The 20,878-nt window shown below is 51.0% G+C and overlaps 1 protein-coding gene across 2 annotated transcripts in view; it reads right to left on the reverse strand.

Moving 5' to 3' along the window:
• Nucleotides 1-20,830, reverse strand: part of SUPT6H (SPT6 homolog, histone chaperone and transcription elongation factor) — a 40,216-nt gene extending 19,386 nt beyond the window's left edge. The window contains exons 1-15 of one of the 2 annotated variants that reach the window (XM_044993954.1): nt 20,659-20,830; nt 12,483-12,626; nt 11,278-11,436; nt 10,994-11,064; nt 10,354-10,549; nt 9,574-9,658; nt 8,439-8,712; nt 7,104-7,205; nt 6,204-6,320; nt 5,646-5,735; nt 4,921-5,063; nt 4,199-4,350; nt 3,149-3,247; nt 921-1,050; nt 692-842 (exon numbers count right to left, since the gene is read on the reverse strand). In XM_044993954.1, the coding sequence (XP_044849889.1) occupies nt 692-842; nt 921-1,050; nt 3,149-3,247; nt 4,199-4,350; nt 4,921-5,063; nt 5,646-5,735; nt 6,204-6,320; nt 7,104-7,205; nt 8,439-8,712; nt 9,574-9,658; nt 10,354-10,549; nt 10,994-11,064; nt 11,278-11,436; nt 12,483-12,588 (1,875 nt within the window). In that variant the 5' untranslated portion in view covers nt 12,589-12,626; nt 20,659-20,830. The remainder of the gene's footprint in view (nt 1-691; nt 843-920; nt 1,051-3,148; nt 3,248-4,198; nt 4,351-4,920; nt 5,064-5,645; nt 5,736-6,203; nt 6,321-7,103; nt 7,206-8,438; nt 8,713-9,573; nt 9,659-10,353; nt 10,550-10,993; nt 11,065-11,277; nt 11,437-12,482; nt 12,627-20,658) is intronic. The other variant, XM_044993953.1, reaches the window with a different exon arrangement.
• Between the last annotated feature and the right edge of the window lie 48 nt (nt 20,831-20,878).

A 20,878-nucleotide genomic window follows, 5' to 3' on the forward strand; every position in this document is an offset into this window, starting at 1 on the left:
GGTAGGTAGGTTGATGGAACCATTCTTCCATCCACCTAGCCACTTCTACTCTTGGAGTAAGCTGACATAATGACATCACTCGGGTGGGGATCTGTCAAACCTAGGAAGGACTTAGCTATGTTGACCTAACATTCAAGCAAAGACCAGGCCTTAAGGTCAAGAACGGTTCTTTGAGATCCCCTGATTGCAATGCCTGCCAAGCTGCACTGTCCTTTCCCAGAGTCTCAACAGGACTTCACAGACTGTCCCTGGCCCTCCCAGAGAATAAATGCTGGCATCAATGTCTTGGCAGCAAGGGCTCAAGCCCATGAAATGGTGGGAGTTAAAGCCGAGTGGCAGCATGCTGACGAACTCCTGAGGTAAACCCCACGCTGGCCTCTCATCCCCCCAAGTGTTCATGCCCCATCGATAACCAGGAAGGAGCAGGAGTGGACCTCAACTATACACCACCAGAGAGGTCTCAGAGCTGCCATGGAGGGCTTCAGCCAGCACTCCCCAAGCCGGGCTCCAGCACACAGCAGATGCTAAACCCAAAGCACTGACCCAAGAATGCAGGCAGGCCGGGCCAGACTCAGCACTTCCCTTTCAAGGCAGAAGGAGCATGCACATTATTGAACCATGGAAGAGTGAGCGGTTGGCCTAGGCCCAGCCCCCAGCAGACACCCGTGGAAGCAGTGCTCCTCTCCCTTACCTTTTTACCCTTCTTGGTGGGTGCAATGTTGAGTTTGGCTCGCTCTTGGAAAGTCTGTCTCAAGACCTGCCTGACGAGCGGCTCCCGGGCTATCTGCAAGGCCACCATGTAGCGGGCTCCTTCCAGCACAGCCTCAGGGCTTGGGAATTGACTGAAAGGAGACATGGGATGTGAGAGTGCCTGATGTCATCTCCCCCTACACATCCCAGAGCGGCACCTGCACACTGACCTACACACGTAATCCTTGGCCAGCTCCAGCGGCTCTGCTGGGAACTGCTCAGTCTCATGACGCTGGTAACTGTCCCGAAGATTCTCTCCAAACTGCTCAGGCGTCAGACCAAACTTCTTAGCCAGGCCGTCTAGGGCAGAGAATGCACAAGTACGCAAGGAAGTGCATCTTCGCACATGCTGACCAAAACCACCCACCCACATCCAGTAGCCAGGGCCTGGCTCCTCTGAGTCAGGGCAGCTGCTACAGTACGCCGGAGTGTGTTAACACCTGCCTCCACTCCGCAGCCAATGAGTTCATTTTATCCTTGTGTGTTGTTGTCGTGGGGAACTCATGCTATGTCCCATGGAATCACTGTGTGATGACAGACAAGTAGGATAGGATGATAGGAGTATCAGACTGACGAGTATTCTGGAGTGATGAGTATGTACAGTAACCCCTCACTTAACGTCCTCCCTCTTAACATTATTTCAAAGTTACATTGCTGCTCAATTAGGGAACATGCTCGTTTAAAGTTGTACAATGCTCCCGCATAACGTCGTTTGGCTGCCTGCTCTGTCCACTGCTTGTAAGATTCTGTGGAAAAGCAGCGACTTTACAAGGGAGCATTGCAAAAGTTCCTCTTCTCTGCCCCCTCCCTCCCAGTGCTTCCCCCACCCATGCTGTGTCTCCGCTCCTCCCCTTGCCTCCCAGAAAGCCCTACGCCCTGCTGCTGCTCCCGCGAGGAGGTGGAGTGGGGGTGGGAAGAGGTGCGCCTGGAGTGGAGTGGGGACAGGAAGAGACAGGCCTAGTGCACCCCCCCCCCACACACACACAAAGTTGGCACCTGTTCTTCTCCGGGGAAGCTGCTGCTGCCAAGGTGCTTCCTAGCATCCCAGCCTGCAGCGGGCTGTGCCTGTGTGGGGTAAGCCAGGGCACTTCCCAACCACAGTACAGTACAGTATATAATGCCTTTTGTATGCCCCCAAACATTTCCTTGGAACCTAACCCCCCGCATTTACATTAAATTGTATGGGAAAATTGGATTGGTTTAACATCGTTTCCCGTAAAGTTGCATTTTTCAGGAACAGAACTACAACGCTCAGTGAGGAGTTACTGTATTAGGTATGTAAGGAAAGCACGGCTGTAAAGCAAGCTGCAGGCTAGGGCCTGTAAGATTTCAGCTTAGCCACCACAGGCCTCAGGCGTAAGGAGACTTGACACGAGTGACTGACCTAAGACTGATCCTATGCTAATAAGCCCACAAGATTACTGTGAAGGATGTGCCAATAGGGGACGTTATGGAAAATATGTCCCCATCCAGACCACAAGACACCTGATTGGAACATCATGGACAATTCTGTTCTGGCTGCAGGTTACCCTGGAAAGAGGTTATAATAATAATAATAAATAATAAATAATAATTGGAGATATACCAATCTCCTAGAACTGGAAGGGACCTCGAAAGGTCATTGAGTCCAGCCTCCTGCCTTCACTAGCAGGACCAATTTTTGCCCCAGATCACTAAGTGGCCTCCTCAAGGATTGAACTCACAACCCTGGGTTTAGCAGGCCAATGCTCAAACCACTGAGCTATCCCTCCCCCATGTAAGTGTTAAGACGCTATAAGAAAAAGGGGAACTAAGAACAGGCCATGAAAAGTGGGGCGCCCCCAAATTTTGGAGGTATGAAGTACAGATAAGGAAAAGGGGGGTTGGAACCTCCTGCACATGCACAAGGCATGGTCACAACAAGATAAAAGAGGTTCCCTGGCTGGGTTAAAGTGGGAAGCCCCTGAGGGGAGACCCCAGCAGGAATCACCCCTCTATCGATGCCCACCTGTTGAGAGATCCACCAGACTGCTCAGTACCTGTGGCACGGGAGTATGAATACAGCCTCGGCTATTGCTTGGGCTCTCTCAGCTTGTGGGGATGGGGATGTGCATGTCACTTACAATACAAACAACTTTTTTTAACTTGTAGCTGTGTGGTCACTGGATTAGTTCTTCATGCGCTCCCAAGAGTTGCCCAGGCAAAGAGAATCCTGAAGGGTAACCTTCAGCCTACTGAGCTGAGCACCGCAGGAGCCACACTCACTCCTAGGGACGTTGGAGTTCAACACAGAACTACCAAGTCAAGGTTTAAATAGAGGCTACGACTCCCAGTCTGATGATGCACTGCTTAGCAAGGCATGCTGACAACTCCATGCCCACAGCCAGCTCACCACGATTCACCAGGCGGAAGCCCTTACCCAGCCCAGCAGTTTGACAGATGGTGTACATATCCCTGCGGGATGCCTGCTTCAGCTCGGGCCCCTTCTGCTCTTCATCTTCTGCATCCTCTCCTTCACCTGCAGAGGAACAGTGTATTCAGCGCGGTGTCTATAGGGACACTCGTTAGACATCTACAGTGCTGGCTGGCAGAGCACGAGTCCTGTGTACTTTGCTGCAAGCTGGAACTGCCCCTGCCCCAGGGTCCCTGGATTCTGGGACACTCCAAACTGGAGAATCTGCTGCAGCTTCAGAGAGCTGCTCAATGAAGGGGTGCACTGAACAGTCAGTGAGTAACAAGCAGTACTGTACCAGTGGGCTTTGGAACCTGACAGTAAGTTCAATTGTACTCTGCTTCTACAATTTTAATTTTCAGCGTGCTGCAGAACTTTGTACTGAAAACCCGTAATTGCCTTGTGTTCCTACAGTGTCAGGAGAAGCTGGTGGTCTTGGCAGCTAGTCGAGCAGCATATGGGGTTTCTGGTACCTGAGAAGATGTAGGATGTCATTTGGGATCATACTGGCTATGAATGGATTGGACTGATGGAGGAGCAGCTGAACAATGGTTGGTTTACAGAATTCCACAATATGGCTGGCTCAAAGCCACCCTCATCTTCAAATACTGGAGGTGGGGCCTGCTGGAATACAACGCCAAGCACTCAGTGCTCTAGTTTGATCTGCAGGGATGGTGAAATCTATAGCTTCCACAGGCTGCACATGCAGACTGAAGATGAGGGTGGCTGCAACTTGCTCCAGGGTAGGTTAATGAGCGGCAGAGCTCAGTCTCCCGGACAGATGCAAAGGGAAGGGATCCCTAGAAAGATTCGTGACAGATCAAGGGCTAATTTCAGATGGAAGGGAACAGGGGGTGGGGCTAGGTGGATCACGTGCGCACACGTCCGCGTAGGCACGTGATTGGTTGACGGAGGAGCAAGCGTGCTGCCTCTAAATGTCGCACAATTGTTTTAAAGCAGCAGCTCCAGCTGCCCCAGGGTCACAAGAGCGAAAAGTCTAACTCATCTGGGACAAACCTTCTGCCTCTTCACCATCCTCCCGGATTCGCTTGTGCTTCTTTCGACTGGCTTTGGCAGCATTCTGCATCTTGGGGATGTCTCGCCCGTAGTACAGCAAGAAATGGTTATACACATCCTTCAGCTCATCCATGGACTGCACGTCCTTCAGCCTACAGTGTGCAAAGGCAGCATGTCATTCCCATGTGGCCCTGAGCTGGGACCCGTGCACAAGGAGCCAGCTCTGTGACTGATTAGTCCGGCAGAGGCAGAAATCCGGTTATTGCCCTCTGAGCACTTACAGACAAGGAAGCTTCAGTCTGTTTCCCATCTCTCTGGCTTCAGAGAGAAACTCACAGAGAGAGACTGCAACAGTCACGCATTGTGCTGCTATGTGACCATTTCATACTGAAAAGGTGCTTGGTGCTGGGATCCGATGGCTATAAAGTAAAGCAAGGGACACGCTCGCACCAGAGTTCTCGTTGGCCTTTTCAGGCCTTAGGAAGTGCTCACTTCTGTTTGGGAGACTCCAGCAACATCATCCCTCTAGTCTGCAGTGCCTGATGCCTCCCAAACAGCACATAAAAGCTTCCCTGAACTCACTTGTCGTTTCAGTGGGTCATGTTCACCCCAGAGATGGCTGCGTTTCAGGGCGGGGGGAAGCGATCCCGTTTTGGACAGTCTGTAAGCCACTTGGGGATGAAAGGTGCTGTATAAGAATACAAAAAGTTATAGGGCCATACCTCTCCATGTCAGTGGTATCAAGCGCCCTTATCCCATCAGCCAAAGGTTTGTCCGGATCAGCAGAGATTTGCTCGTACTGATAGGCCTGCATCTTCTCAAACAGACGGGTCAGGTTCTGCTTGCGGATCTTTAGCTGGGTCCACTGTAACATGGTAGCAGAAATAAGTGTGTGCTAACCCCCCTCTGTCTGGAACCCACTGCCTGTGACCCTGTCTCACTGCTACTTCCTCCCCTCCAATCTCGCTGCCCAAGGCAGGTCCCTAACCACCCAGGCTGCTGGTGCTAGAACAACATTCATCAGCAAGGAAACATCTCCGACAGCTGAGCCCACGTCTGATAAGCACAGCAGGTCTCATCTCAGAGAGCTGCGCTCAAAGCAGAGCAGGCTTTGGGCAGAGGGCACAAGGAGGTCCTGGCTCACTGCTGCTGGAAGAGTCACTAGACCACAGACAAGTTTAGGAGAGAGACCAGGGCAATCCCTCCCTTCCCAGCTAGGTGTGCCCCATTGCCCAATGGTAACAGAACCCCAAGAAAAGGGACAGCCTGCTCTCTAGTGTCAGGAAAATGGGCTGCAGCGTCCCTGTGTGGGGCTGGATATACATAGCAGACCTGGGGGTCGGGGACATGGCTGAGCTGGTGATGAACTAACAGTGGGTGGGGAACACAGTGCACCTGCTGAAATCTCAGACAAGCATCATTCTAGAACAAACCCCTTGCCTCTCACCTTCTCATCCCACTGCCAGACCCTCCAGAGGTCGTTGATGTGCAGCTCCGGCTCGACGTACTCCTTTCGGTAGAAGGCGATGAATGGGACCTAGGTGGGAAACGAGACCCATCAGTGCCCCCTACTGGCAGTCAGGAGTGTGGAGAAATGCAGTTACCCAAGGGCTATGGGGAGCTGCCCTCTCCTGTCATGGTGCTGCCCTCCATGTGCACTCCCACAAAAGTAAATCAAAGGGGCTCTCAGTCTCTAGGTAGCAGTGCAGGTGCCAGGCTGGGCTGAGGTGAGTGTGGATTATAGATTACAGCCCCAGGAGTTCCGAGTCACCATTTACCCCTTCGTCCCGCCTCTTAACTACAGAATCTTCATCCAGCCTTCCCCTGCAGCTGCTCTGGCTCCTACAAGGCCAGGTGTGCTCAAAGCCAGGCACCCCTGCGCTGTCCCCGCCCGTGCTGGCCCCCGGGAACTCTTTCCATTGGCCCCAGTACATTGGCAGCTGCTTTCCAAGGTAAAACGAGCTTAGACCCTTGCTCCCAACCCTTCTGCAGAATGGCGAGCTACCTCGAAGTGCTGATTCCTCATGAAGTTCAGGGCTTCTTTAATCTTCTGTATGGTGCTGGGCCCCTTGCGGCTGAAGCTGCTACTGGCCTGGCCCCGGTCCAAGTAATCAGAACTTTCCTGAAAGAGGGAATATCATGTCTAGCGCTTCCCACAGCCCCCTCCCCAGGACACTGGGCAGGCTGCTCTTGTCAGTGGGGAGACAGGCCCAGCCCAAGGGAACATGATGTCCCCAATTAACAGACACTGGTTTGAGAGCCCAAAGCATCAGCCCTTTGTGACTCAAAGTGCAGTTTGGATGAAGCATCTGATGGAGGTGACTGACCGGTAGCAGTGAGCTGATGATTAACGCCACTCACTACCCCCACAGCACTGCTCCAAGAGCTTTATGAGCTACAGTGCCTTATGGCCGCCTGAGTGAGGCATCACCCCTTCAGTTCAGAGGGAAACTGAGCCAGATGCAAAAGTGACCTGCCCAACACCAGAGAGAATCAGTGGCAAAGCAAAAACAATTCAGGTGTCCTAGCCCCCATCCTCTTCCTGCTTCACCACTAGATGGGTAAGGAACCCAGGCATCAACTGTCCCAGTAAATTAGTATCAGAGGAGTAGCCGTGTTAGTTTGGATCTGTAAACGCAGCAAAAAGTCCTGTGGCACCTTATAGACTAACAGACGTTTTGGAGCATGAGCATGCATGCATCCGACGAAGTGGGTATTCACCCACGAAAGCTCATGCTCCAAAACGTCTGTTAGTCTATAAGGTGCTACAGGACTTTTTGCTGCCAGTAAGTTAGGTACCACCTCACTCCAAGAAGAGTCCAGGAAGAGTTTTCCCAAGCAAAGCATGCTGGAGAGTTAGAACAGTAGCCTCCTCAGACCTGGGGTCCAAGGAGAAGCCTGTTACCTGCAGGGAGATGGTAGGTGTGGCAAAGGCATTCCTGTAGATCCAGTCAGCTTCTTCCTCCAACTCATCATCTTCAGCACTCTTCACAGGGATGGAGCGCAGCTGTAGGTGAAGGGAGGGCCATGTATCACTTGCGGCTTGCATTACACATCAGTTCTGAGGGGCCCACAACCATTCCTTTCATTCTGCACATGCCTGGAAGGTCTCAAAAATGCCTGCGCCCTAGGGGCTCCATTGACAGCAGCTTTTCAAAGCATGTATCTTTGGACGCCGGGACCTACCTGTGCCCAGCCTCATGCTAGGTCACCACCAGCTTGCTCTTTTGGGAATCACTGGCAGAAAATTCTGCAAGGGGTGCACAAGTGACACTGCAAGTCAAACCAGAGGCTCCCAAACTACTTGTGCCATGGCCTCTTCTATTCCAATCACTCTGCACCTCTTGGGTCTAGCCCTGTTCAAAGTCACCTGCCATGTCAGCGCTCTCCCTGCAGTAGCCACACAGAGCACCAGTGACTTTGCCATCAGATTCTTCTCTCTCTCAGCATTTAATCTTCCCCACCTCATCTATCCCTGGGCTTGCTCCACCTGTAATGTGACAGTGTAGCAGGGCACGACGAGTCTGGCTAGACCCCACGGCTCTTCCCCCAAGAAGAACGTGGCACTCCCATGTGCAGGGCCCACTGATTTGAAGAACAACCAACCAATTCAAATTCAATATTTAAAAGAAAAAGGTCCATAGCTGCTTCACGCATTTCATTCCCAGGAGGGTGGGTTCAAATGTCTGCCAAGGGTTCAGGGGGGTGGGGGAGGGCAGAGAACCTTAAAGGTTCCAAGGGGGTCAGGGCTATGGGCAACGGGATGAAATTAAAAGAGGGAAAATTGAGTCTGAGTCTCAGGAAAAATCCCAAGTGCGAGATATGTCAGGCTGGGGAACACTCATGCCAGGATGTAGCGAAAGCGCCAATTGCTAGGGTCATTGAAGAGGAGGTTATACTAAGCACTAGCAAATGTCTTGTGGGAAATGTCCTGCATTAGTTTGGCTGGGGTACAGACGAGGCTGGAAAGTCCTAGCAAGCTCTCTCTCCGCTTTGTAATCTCCATTCTCATGATGAAGAGCTGTAATGGATGGGATCCAGCACCAGGGACAGCTAGGGAACTGTACTTCACACCCACATCCAGTGGCCACGGGAAACCCACTGCCGTTCCCATCCTGCCTTTTCAGCACCAGCACATGGGGATAAGGGAACCAGGATCCTAGCCCACAGTCAGGCCACACCCCCAAAGAGCTGCCTTGCTGGTGGCCAGGAGGCCCTCTCAGCAGCACAGACCCCTCACCTGGAACCTCTCTGGCATGTCGGTCACGCGGATCTCATTGTCCTGGTCTGTCAGGTGACTGCTCTCCAGCTCACTGGGCTCGTACATCTCAAAGATGCTACGTCGACTGACGCGCTTCTTGGCAGTCTTTTTGGGTCGGACGCGGATCTCCCCTTCGGCCTCCTCATCCTCGTACTCATATTCCTCCTCCAGCTCCTCATCATACTCATTGTACTTCTCAAATTCATCATAGTCAAAGTCTACTCCGAAGATCTCCTGAGCCTCTTGCAAAGCACTGGAGGAGAGACAAAGCTTCATTAAACCCCAAGTTCCCTGAAAACCCTTCTGGCTGGGTGTGTACACCCTGGCACCTGTGTTCACAGCTTCAAGTCGAGCATGGCAGGGAATGGGTTGGATGTTTACATAGCTCATGAAGCTTCACTCACGGCACGTGCTGCTTTGTGCGGAAAGAAGAGGTATGTAATCAATTTCCAATTAACTTGCTCCCAAGACCTTGCCCCTCCCAGGAAAAGCATGGGCACTACAGAGCTGTTCGGTGACAGCCAGGGCCCGATGGCAGGGCATTCTCATTTACCAGAGGCGTTTCCTCCAATGCCCTTTTCAGGAATCAGGGAAATAAACCTGGTGGAACTATAACAAGTCTGCCCAGAGCAGAGGAAGTTAACATTTTCTCCAGGCCAGCTAAACATCTGGTACTCTCAGCAGCACTATCCTGAGAGAGGAGCTTTCAGGCCCAGAATGACACCTGTGCTCTGAGTGGGAACTGGGAAAGTGACAGGGAGAGGGAGTCCCTCGCCCCAGCACTGGGTGAAGTGCATAGGAACGGCACTCCCGAGGCACTACCAGGAGGATGCAGATAAAGTATGGGCCTGGCTCAGGGAGGCATGGGGATGCCCCTGCAAAATGACTGGTCGGTGTCCTTACAAGAAAGGGGCAATCTTCTACAGGGGAGGGGAGATTTGGCACTTCAGAAAGTCACAAGCTATGGACTTGGACTCCTGGATTTCATCTTAGCTTGGTTTCCCTAGGAGGGTCCCAATGTGACAACATGGGGATAGGGAGGAATTGGCCAGACTGCCGTCGTGAGGACTGAGGAACCTGAGTAGCCTCCCCACAAACCTCTGCTTCTACTTACGCATCTGTGTAGCCAGGGAGCTTCTTCCGCCACTTTGGCTTCTTCAGGGGTTGCCCATCATCATCCACAATGAAGTCGTCAATATCTGGACACAGGACGGGGTTTAGGCTATTCAGAGCTCTGATAGCGCATACCCAGGGGGCCACACAGACAAGCCTCTGCTACAGGTTTGCTATCGCTGGGTGCTAACCTAGCCAAGCCACCTATACCATCCAGGTGCCTGCTGGGAAGGTGTAACCCCTAGAGCTCCAGGGATCAGCCAGCGCTAAGCCCACACTCCCAAAGATTAAGAGAGCTTTGCAAGGCAAAGCCACCAGAGCCAGAAAAAGCCTCACTGGGGGGATATCAGTCACTGGGTTAAACAGAAGGAATATGTGCAGTCCATCCCCTCCCGCTGGCCAGTGATGTTGGGCTGCAGTCTGAGGGAGGACTTCTGGCAGCAGCAGGGCCGAATGGCTCAGAAGTTGTGCTATCAAATGCCCAGAGACAGGTACTCTGGTCCCTTCATGTGAAGCTGTCACTACCACCATTCTGGGGGCAAGTGAGGCCAGAAGAGCAACTCTAAGCAATTCTCTTCCCTAGCCACATCTGTACCCCATGGCTGTACACTTGGTTTGGGAAGTAAGTGGGTGCAGAGCACGAACAGCAGCAAGTTCACTCCCACCCTGGGAGCAATCAGTTCCTCCACCCAAACACTGGGCACAGACAAAGCCTTCATATGCACAAGGCCCGAAGCGCAGGGAGTGAAAGCACTTGAAGCAATAGGCCACGGATGCCTACCAGATTCATCTTCCTCGTCCTCTTCCTCCTCTTCTGGAGGAGCTATGGGAGCGTCGACAGCCTCGCCCCCCTCTTCCCCTTCCCCATCCTGGAAGATTTCTTCAGCAATGGCTTCCTTCTCGTGTTCCTCCTTCCCATAATCCTCCTCTTCATCATCCTCATCATCTGACATTTTTCGCACACGCCTGAATTTTTGCTACAAGAGTAAAGTAATCAGAAGGTCCTTGTCATCACAGACACCACATAAATGCAGCACGTTCTCTACCAGAGCCCTTCTGAACACTCCCTACCCCACCGCAATGTATCCCAACCACGGGGAGCACCAGCACACCAGTGCATTCCATCAGGTGTGCAGGGCCATCCCCAGGCCTGGGCACAGCCCTGCCCATCATTCTGAGGGCCACACCTCTCTCTACCTTCCCAACACCCCAGCACTCACCCTCAGGCTGGGAGAACTGAAGAACTCAGCCTGGCCTCCATGGCTGTCCTTGACTTCCACGCTCCAGAAGTGCTCATACAGCAGTGCATGCAACACACCCATGCTGGGCTCAACTTTCCAGCCCCACCTTCCCCCTCTCACTTACTAACCCAAGCCAAGGTCCCTCACCATGCAAAATATTGGCATGAAAAAAGAACTCACTCTTTTGACTTTGACACCCAAGTTCTCTTCAATGAGGTCAAAATCGTCATCCTCCAGACGGTCATCGAAAGCTGGCAGGAGAGAGCAGGGACAGGTTACACTCCCCCGTACTGGTCAGCGCACAGCACAGAGCTTGAGCTAGTGCCATTACTGCTCAGGCATCAGACCCTGGGAGGGCCAGGAGAAGCCCTTGTTCCCCACTCTGCAGCTCTAGCAGCTCAAACAGGGCAGGTGTGCGTACTGCACCACACTGCCTGCCGCAGAGCCCAGCTTACACAACTTACTGCGTTTTCTCTTTTTGTGGCCAACATCATCCTCCGAATCGCCAGAGTCGCTTGCCTCTTCCTCCTCCTCCTCTTCCTCATCATCATCATCATTAATGAATCCCTTTAGGTTCCCCTGCTCATCTTGATCATCAAGATTCTCCTCCTCCTCCTCCTCATCTGAGATGGGCAGTAATACAAGTTTCAGAGGGGCTCAGGACACTTCACTCAGACTGTTCTAGGTATTTGCAATGAGCTCCTCTCTCAGCTTATCTGTTGGGGTCAGGGGCCAAGTCAAAAGCCCAGCATTGCAGCAGCCTTACCGGGCTCTGTCTGCATTGAGAACAGCATTACAAGGAGGTCTCATTGCTGAAACAATTTTGTGCCGTTGAAGTTAACATTCATCTCCAGCGAGCAGCTGGGTTACCCTAGCTCTGCCCATCTGAACAGTGGAGGCAGGCTGCAATGAGCAGAAGGCCAGAGACTCTGAAACCCCCCTCAAACAAAGCCCAAGTTCATAGACTCTCCCAACTGGCTCCAAGGCCTGCTCACTGGAGCTGTCTCTGCAGAGGGAATAGGGGGGCTGCGTGTGTGTCTGGGGAACTCCTTTGCTTTACTGGGTAGCATCAGGTGGTTCTAGATGTTGATGGCAGGTGATTTGGTACTTGGGAATAGAAAATACGCTTCCAAGTGCTTTAAGGAGGAAAGGCACTAAAACATTCTATGGGACTGCCTAGAGCCTGCCCTCCTATGCTCATTATGCCATGGCTTTGTCATGTGTTCCCCACAGATACAGGATGCCAAACTGAATAACTAGGGATCAAATCCTTTACACAAAAATGCACTAAGGGCTTATCTATACAGGGAAATTTACCGACAGAACTATACCAGTATAACGCCGTGTGCGGCCACTCTTACTACAAACTAAGCACTTCCCTGTGGGGAGTTATGCCGGTATAACTACAGTGCTGTGTTTATACCAGTCGAGTTCTACTGGTAGTTTTCTCCATGGAGACAAGATTTCCCAGTCAGCATGTCTGTTTCTCAGGAGAGTGCTGCCTTATTTGGCCTGATGGCAGGTTATAGTTCACCACCAAACCCTCCGCCCCGCAGTGATGAGAAGGAACCGTTGCTAATCACTGAAAGATGGAAGAGCCGCCATGACTGTTCAGGGCATGCTGAGAGCGCTGAAGCAGATGGGCCTGATGACAGATGAACAAACTCACCATCTTCCTCTTCTACAAACTTCTTGTTTACTCTCGGAACAACCTCCCCATCATCGTTGTATTCCTCCTCCGACTCCTCAGCCTCGCTCTCCACAAAATCAGACATGGCTCCGGCGTCTCAAACCACGCTCCACAGAGAACTACCTGGCAAACATGAAATCCCACTTACAACCAACCAAGGAAGAAAAAAACCAAAGAGTCGCAAATACAGGGAGAGAGTTAAGGCAACAGGATTTCAAACCATTTATGAAGCCCCCAGAACTACCCATAATCCATCCTGCATGAACACACCAGTTGCCAAGGATTATGCAAATCAGACAACAGCCTAGAGCTTCTAGAGGCTTTTAACTTGGTCTGAGTGAGCAGCCAAATCACAGGAGCAACCATCATTACAGAGCTGAGCTCTTGTCTCATCCAGAAAAGCAGCACCACTTGATCGCTGCCCAGAAACCTATGAGACATACAACCTCAATTCAGGTTTTAACATGATTAAATGTCACACTTGGCTAATGAAATAAAAGCTAGAGAAGCCTGATAGGGTATATTGCTGACTGGCTGCTTACCAGCCTAGACAGACAAGGCAGCACATTGTTCACAGAGCTCCAGGAGTCAAAGATGGCAAACTTACTACAGGAGAGGGCCTAAGAGGACCGAATGCTCCAGGAGTCTGGATGTGACAAAGTGTGACAGTTACACAGCATCACAATAACCCCACTCTGGATTAGAATGTTTACAGATTACCAGAGAACAGCAAAAGGCTCACTGGTAGGATCGAAATGAAGGCACTAGACGAGGACTTTTAAGGTTTGTTTCCAGGATCCAGACCCTTTGACTGCCACTGTATTAGAATGTGGCTTCTGGAAGCAACGGGAGAGTCAAGATCAGCACAAGGGCAAACCACGTGTCCATAGTGGTGGTTTGGATTTACTATTTTTGTTTCCTTTGAACTTGTGGCTTTACAACTCACCATCATTCCCAACTGACTCTGCTTCAAAAAGTAACACTGAGACAACAGAACCATTTACAATTCTTCCAGCTAGCACCCTGGTGCGGAAGCAGACCAGACACTGCCTCTGGAGATGGATCGAGAAGGGTTAGAGCCGGGGTGGCCAACCTGAGTCTGAGAAGGAGCCAGAATTTAACAATGTACATTGCCAAAGAGCCTCAGTAATACGTCAGCAGCCCCCCCATCAGCTCTGTCCCCACTCCCAGCGCCGCCCACCCACCGGCAGCCCCACCAATCCGCACCTCCCTCTCCCTCCCCATACCTCCCGATCAGCTGTTTTGATTTGTGGGGTGCAGGAGGCTTGGAGGGGGAGGAGCGAGGGATGGCAGGCGGGGGGAGGGGAGCGGGAAGGGGTGGAGTGGGGGCAGGCCTGTGGCAGAGCCAGCGGTTGAGCAGCACATTGGAAAGTTGGCGCCTGTAGCTCCAGCCGCGGAGTCGGTGCCTATTCAAGGAGCCGCATATTAACTTCTGAAGAGCCGCATGTGGCTCCAGAGCCACAGGTTGGCCACCCCGGGTTAGATGAAGAGGCAGATCTAAAGCACTAATCTCCAAACTCAGTGTTGAAACAGACATGGTGCATACATGTAAAAAACCGATGAGAAGCAGAATTCCACGGCCCCCTAGGGAACGACACCTGGCCAAACGAATTCCAGAAGGCAATCACACACAAGACAATCTGACTCTGCTGGCTTGGGATATGAGCAAGTCCCACCCCCATCTAGCTGCTGGGGCTGCCCCCAGGTCTAGACTTTCAGATTGCACAAACATGGCTGCTTACAGCAAATCTTGGGCTTTCTCCTCGATAAAAACATACCTAGGCCTGGAGTGGCCAACCTGGGGCTCCGGAACCACATGCGGCTCTTCAGAAGTTAACATGCGGCTCCTTGTCTAGGCACCGACTCCGGGGCTGGAGCTACAGGCACCAGCTTTCCAATGTGCCAGGGGGTGCTCACTGCTCAACCCCTGGCTCTGCCCTCATTCCACTCTTTCCCCTGATCCTGCTATGCCCTCGCTCCTCCCCCACCCCCCCTAGCCCCCTGCACCCCACGAAACAGCTGATCAGGAGGTGCAGGGATGGCTGGGGAGGCACTGATCGGCTGCCAGTGGGGGGGAGGTGCTGGGAGCAGGGAGCTGCTGACGTATTACTGTGGCTCTTTGGCAATGTACATTGGTAAATTCTGGCTCCTTCTCAGGCTCAGGTCGGCCACTCCTGACCTAGGCTATCCCTGGAGGACCTACCCAAACCTTCACACATATTAAAAGCTGCAAGGAAATGCATCAGCCTACGTCTCACAAAAGGAAATCTCACAACAGAGATATGGTACAGAAAAAACATGACATTAAAGAGATGAGCAGCTCAGAGCTCAGATTCCACAGTCCCAAAGCTATCTGGGGACTCCTGGCTCTAGCCAGCACTCCCTCTACAACATACTAGAGACACGGACAATAGTAACAGCTCTGGGCTAGAATGACATCACTCCACCTCCTGGCCAGTCGTCAGCCTGTCACCCATATACCGACCCCGTACAGAATATCTCCTCCCCAGCATCTGCACGTCTAGCAACGACACACACACACAATCCCTACCATATCTGCTTGAGCTGATCTCCCAGATAGTAAGGCCACAAACATCTAAATATGCTTTTGTACATTGCTATTGCATCAACTACCTCAGATGAACTGTGTAACATTGTAGTACAGCCATATCATGTATCATTACATTACTGACATCCCTACTTTGGCATGTAGGTGTGTATGAACCAACCACCAACAGTTCTCCTGTGTATCTGCTCATACGTGCCTCCTGAAATACAAACAATTACAAAAACCACCAGCAGCAGGCTGAACAGCTCTTTCACACATTTGAGTTTCTAAGTAGAACAGCCTCACCCCTCTGCCCACAATTCACCCTTTTAAGACAGCTGCAAAGATGGCAAAATTGCCACCTCAACTCTCCAGCATGCCACGACCTTCTGTCTGTTCTAACTTTTCATTCTGAGCCCAAGTTCTCCTCACTGCACGTTCCAGCCACATCATCCCCTTGAGCACGTTTCCATTCCAGCTTGTCCAGTGAGTAGAAGCACAACTGAGAAGTAGCAGCTCATTTACTGGATGCAGTCGTCCAAAACAGCCACTCAATTTGAGACATTTGGCCATTTCCAGCTCCACCATCATCCACTCTAAAAACAGTGTGAATGGCAGCAAGCAGAGATTAATTAGCATGGAAACTAGAACTGAGCATGGCTATTGCCATGGAGATGTGGAATCAGATATATACTAACACTGCATCCTCCATTCTGCGTTGAGTATAGAAATTCATTCCAACTCTAGCGCGGAAATCCCATTGGATGCCATGTCAAATGGAAAGCGGGAGTCTCAAAGAATGACTGTGCTGGAGACTGGGTGGCACAGAGTTGCCTGTCGTTGGGGAATGTTGAAATACTAGAGAACCCTGGGAAAATGTGCGAAACTGCATCTAACCTGACACAGGGACAGGTCTTTCGGCCCCACAATTACATCTGCGGACACTCCTGAGGGCAATTATCTTTACTGCAGGCCTCCCTTGCCGCAAAAAGCGCTCACAGCACCGGAAACCAATGACCAGGATGATATCGTATACTTGGTAAAGAATTATGTGAGCTGGCTAAAGGTAACAGGAATGCAGCAAGGTAACTGAGTACAGAAATACATGGCTAGTGTTTGTGGAGGTGTGTGACTAAACCTGATCATTTATTTAAAGTCACTGTTTGTGGTGTGCCAGTAATCTGTTGGGTGCACAAGTCTTGAGATTGAAGTTACCTTTATGCCTGTGATACCGTAGTGAGACGTCAATACAAGACTGAATATAGGTTAATTCTTCCTGTCTTTTATTTCAGCAAATGCATTTGGTTACTTTAACACCTTGCCTAGCAGGGCTTTGGAGCGGAGCCCGGAGCTGGAGTGCAGAGCAGCTCCAGAGCAGTGGAGCAGCAGGTTTTTGCCTGGAGCAGAGCTCGAGTACAGCTCCAAAGTCCTGCTGCCTGTTTGTGAATATCAGTTATGTCACTTCTTACTGAGGGTTTGAAACAGCACTTTGCAGTACTGTGACGTTAGACAGCTGGGGATGGAAAACGCTAGTCCCCTGCCTTGAGACACGCACACAGAAGCCGCACTTCTCTCATCAAGCAATACAAGGCTGGGCCAGGGGCATTCATACTCTGCTCAGATCAAGGCCACCGTGACAACTTTTTGGAACCCATAAGTTGCCCTTAACTGGAATAAAACAAAGCAGATAGCAGCTACCCTCACCTTCAATGCAGAGATTACAGGTCTCGCTAACTACAATCAGGCCACTCAGCTCAAGCCAGATTATCACAAACTGTAGGTTACATCTCTGTTTAGGCGAAGGAAGCCAGGAGCTGCATTCGGCCTGGCTGAGTCGCTTTGGCATTGGTGCTTTCAGCGCTGAAACACCTGTACAAGACCGTCACTAATGCAATCAACCCAGCAGTCTCCTAGTTGCTTAACAAAACACACATGCACATGAGTGCTGTGGCACAGCTCTACAAATACTGTACACCAATGTTTTTGCAGAAGTTAACCCATGGACAAAAATATATCAATATTGTGATTAGTGAGTCACTGCAGAGAGTCAGAATGTTACAGGCACAGATATCAGCACACTGGCATTTTCTCTCACTTCACAGTGCCTTGTTCTGGGTGAGCAAAGCAGCAGTGGCAAGAAGTCCCAGGGAACATCTCAGCTACACCTCCTCTGCCTGGAGGATGGGGGCTGTGATGTGGGTGACAGGAGATAAAGGGGGGATGGACAGCATAACCTTCAGTATTTGCATAGCAAAGATGATGCCTCCTTCCCCAAAAAGACGACACTCCTCTTGGCCAGAAGCCACTCCATTGCAGAAACAACTTCAGAATAAACATTGCTGGAGAAGAGAGAAAAAGCCAATCTAGGCTTCAGGAAAGAAAAATAATGCCAGAGTACATGGTGGGGCAGAACTCACCTCTCAGACTCACAAACAAGGAAGAGAGATGCCCTAGTCACTGGATTTAAACAGCTACCAGAAAATCCACCCAAACTCCTACATAGATCGTTTAAGGGCATGTGTGTATGTGCAGCTCCACAAGATGGCACTAAAGGGAGTCCCTTTGAAAGGCTGAGAAATCATGGACTAGCAGCTGATCACAATGGTCACCTCTGGCCTTAAACCCTATGAAAGACATCACACTGAAGAACCATGACGCATCCAGACTAGCACCTTGGACAAAAATACTCTTCAAGAGCAATTAACTGCAGGGGGATGCTCAAAATCAAACAAGATTTATTTAAATTGGAATGTGGATCTCTATCTGTTAATCCCACCCTGTGTCTAGTGTGACTGTAAGCAGCTCAGTGCAGGGATCACCTCTCAGCGGGAGTGCATAGTGCCTACCACTATGGGGCCTGCAGGCTCTACCCAAACACCAGTACAAATTTCTAGTTTAGATTTTGCAATTCTTTGTCTTTATTACAAAATCTAAATGACCCTCCCGCCACCCCACCCTCCATACATTGCAATGCCAGGAAATCCAAGAGTGAAATCATAAATACCACTCTGCCACTCAGGCTGGCTCTAGCCTCTGGAAACAACCACCACAATATTATTCCAACAAAATCTAGTGACAGCAGAAATTTCATCCTGATAGTCAACTGGCAATTGCCTATAACCCACTACAGGCAATTGCCAGGCCAAAGTCCATCTAGGTATCCCCTGCTTCAAATCACCTCATCAGGTTAAAAAATAAAAGGCACTTCTCCTAAAGCAGCTTATGATTTTCAGAGAGTCAGTCAGTAGTTTAAATAGATATTTTGTCATCAACATACCTGAACTGAAAAAATGTAATTATTTAAATTATACAGATCCCTATTAACTCTGACCTAGTAAATTCATATTGCCACAGAAGTATGATAAACTCCCAGCTCACATTCTAATTCCACTTTATTTAAATGCAAAGACTCAAGGGGGGGGGGGGGGCTCAGACCTGTACCCAGCAACACCACGAATACCATTTTAGACGTTTAGCCCATAGTCCACAGCACATATTATCCAAATATGAACAGTGACTCTGACTTCCAGTGTGAGGTGGTCCAGAAATGTCCCTTTTTTCTGTTATTTTTCTTTCTATGAATCATATATAGCATACCCAGCTGCTGTACGTGTCCCTCGTATGGGTCCCTTGGCTCTCCTCCACTTCTGCCTATTCCCTGGTATTGATTATCTTCAAAAGACTCATTTGTTTGATCAAACTCATAGTGTTATCTGGATATTTATGTTGTTCAGACTCCAGAAACAGTAGCCATACACTGTAAAATCTGCTTGATCGTAATACAAGGCTATCATTTCCCCATTGCAATACTGTATTCCTTGTTTCTCTAACATACTAATGTTGGGGGATTGGTCCTTTTCCAAAAACAAGCTATCAAACATCTGGCTGCTAGTAGTACCTGTATTATCACTGGGTCCTTCCAAGTCACTAATTGCACCACTGTGGGTTCTGAGGATAGCCAAATTTTAGTTATTTGTTATAATCAGTGGAATTTTTAATGTCTTTTGAAAACTAGCTATTTGTAACTACAAATATCCAAGCAACAGAATAGGAAGGAGACACTCAGTAGTGCTTAGCAATTCAGGGTATTATTTGGGGATCCATCCACACCAATGGTGCTACCCTACTGCGCAGTGCTGAGTGCCATGGGATCCTTTGGGATGAAAGGTGGACAGAGAGGTTGCATGAAGCTCCTGCAGGGAATAGTGCAAAGGTTTAAGCAGCCCGTTTTAAAACACCTAGTCTCTGTGGAACCAAAGGTTCAAATCAGAACAAGGGCAACTCAACTCTGTATCCTTCCAAAGATAAGGTCAGTAACACAGGGTTACTCTGTGGGTCCCTTAGGGTAATGCCGGAAAACAGTGGCTCTCAACCTTTCCAGACTACTGTATCCCTTTCAGGAGTCTGTTTTGTCTTGTGTACCCAAAGTTTCACCTCACTTAAAAACTACTTGCTTACAAAATCAGACAAAAAACACAAAAGTGTCACAGCCACACTATTACTGAAAAATGGCTGACTCTCTCATTGTTACCATATTGTTATAAAATCAATCAACTGGACTATAACTACTGTAGTTACATTTCAGTGTCTAGTATACAGAGCAGTATAAACAAGTTGTTGTCTGTATGACATTTTAGTCTGTACTGCCTTCGCTAGTGCTTTTTATGTAGCCTGTTGTAAAACTCAGCAAATATCTAGATGAGTTGATGTACCCCCGGGAAGACCTCTGCATACCCCTGGTCGAGAACCACTGCCTTAAAAGACAGATCCTCTCTGCTAACGTTAAAGACCACAAGGCCCTTTCTGTAAGAGGAGGGGTTTGGCCCAGTTCTCTTTTGGGCCGGGTGACACCCATCCACAGCAATGGTGGTACCCTACTGCGCAGTGCTAAAGTGCCCTGGGATCCTTGGGAATGAAAGGTGGACAGAGGTCGCATGAAGCTGATGCAGCAGCCCTCATTGCCTGCTTACAGCTATGACTCAGATTTTGTTGCCCAGTGCTTGGAAAACAGGTTCTCTCAGCTCCATGTGCCCAGGCTGTAAAGCACGTAGGCCTCTAACCCAGGGAAAGGCGAGTCACCATTGCAGCTCCGGGGCCTTTTCATTTCCCCTAACAACCAAACACCCCAATACACCCGAGCGGCTCCCCCCAGGGCGAGGAGCTGCTGCAGTGCCACCTTCGCAGCAGGCACCCGGCACAACGCGGCACCCGGCACGGGCTGAGGCTGGGTTACCCGTTTGTGGGGCACTCGGACAAAGGGCCACAGGGGCCGGCCGTGGGCACGGGGCACCCCCGGAGCGTGGCTGGGCGCTCGCGGAGGAGTGGGGGAGGGGCAGCGGGGAGGGGGAGGGCCCGCGGGGTGCGATGGGGGCGGGGAGGGGGCGATAGGGAGGGTAAGGGGCAGGGCGGGGTCTGAGGGGCGGCGGGGGGATGGGCAGGGGCGGCGGCCCAGGAGGACCCTCCCCACCGCCCGCCGCTGCCCGGGCGCGGAGAGACGCCCGCGGGCGATAGGGGCCCGCCCCCCGGGCCAGAGACCCCGGCCAGCGCCCCCACTCCCGGCCCCGGGAGGGCCGCGCCCGGACTTACCCGCTGGGCTCCGAGACTCTCGCCGCCTCCGCTCAGGGCCGAAGGGAAAATGGAGGCCTCCGCTGCGGCGGAGATAGGTGGGAGCAGAGGAGCCGCGACCTCCGGGCGCTCAGAACGTCCCTCAGAAAGTTTCCGCTTCCGGCTCACGGGCGCACTTCCTGCCTCTCTAGGCGCGGAGAGTGCAGGGGAACGATAGGCTCCGAGGGCGCTGCTCTATGGT

The sequence above is a fragment of the Mauremys mutica genome, chromosome 19 (assembly GCF_020497125.1).
Source record: "Mauremys mutica isolate MM-2020 ecotype Southern chromosome 19, ASM2049712v1, whole genome shotgun sequence".
Taxonomy (NCBI): Eukaryota; Metazoa; Chordata; order Testudines; family Geoemydidae; genus Mauremys; species Mauremys mutica.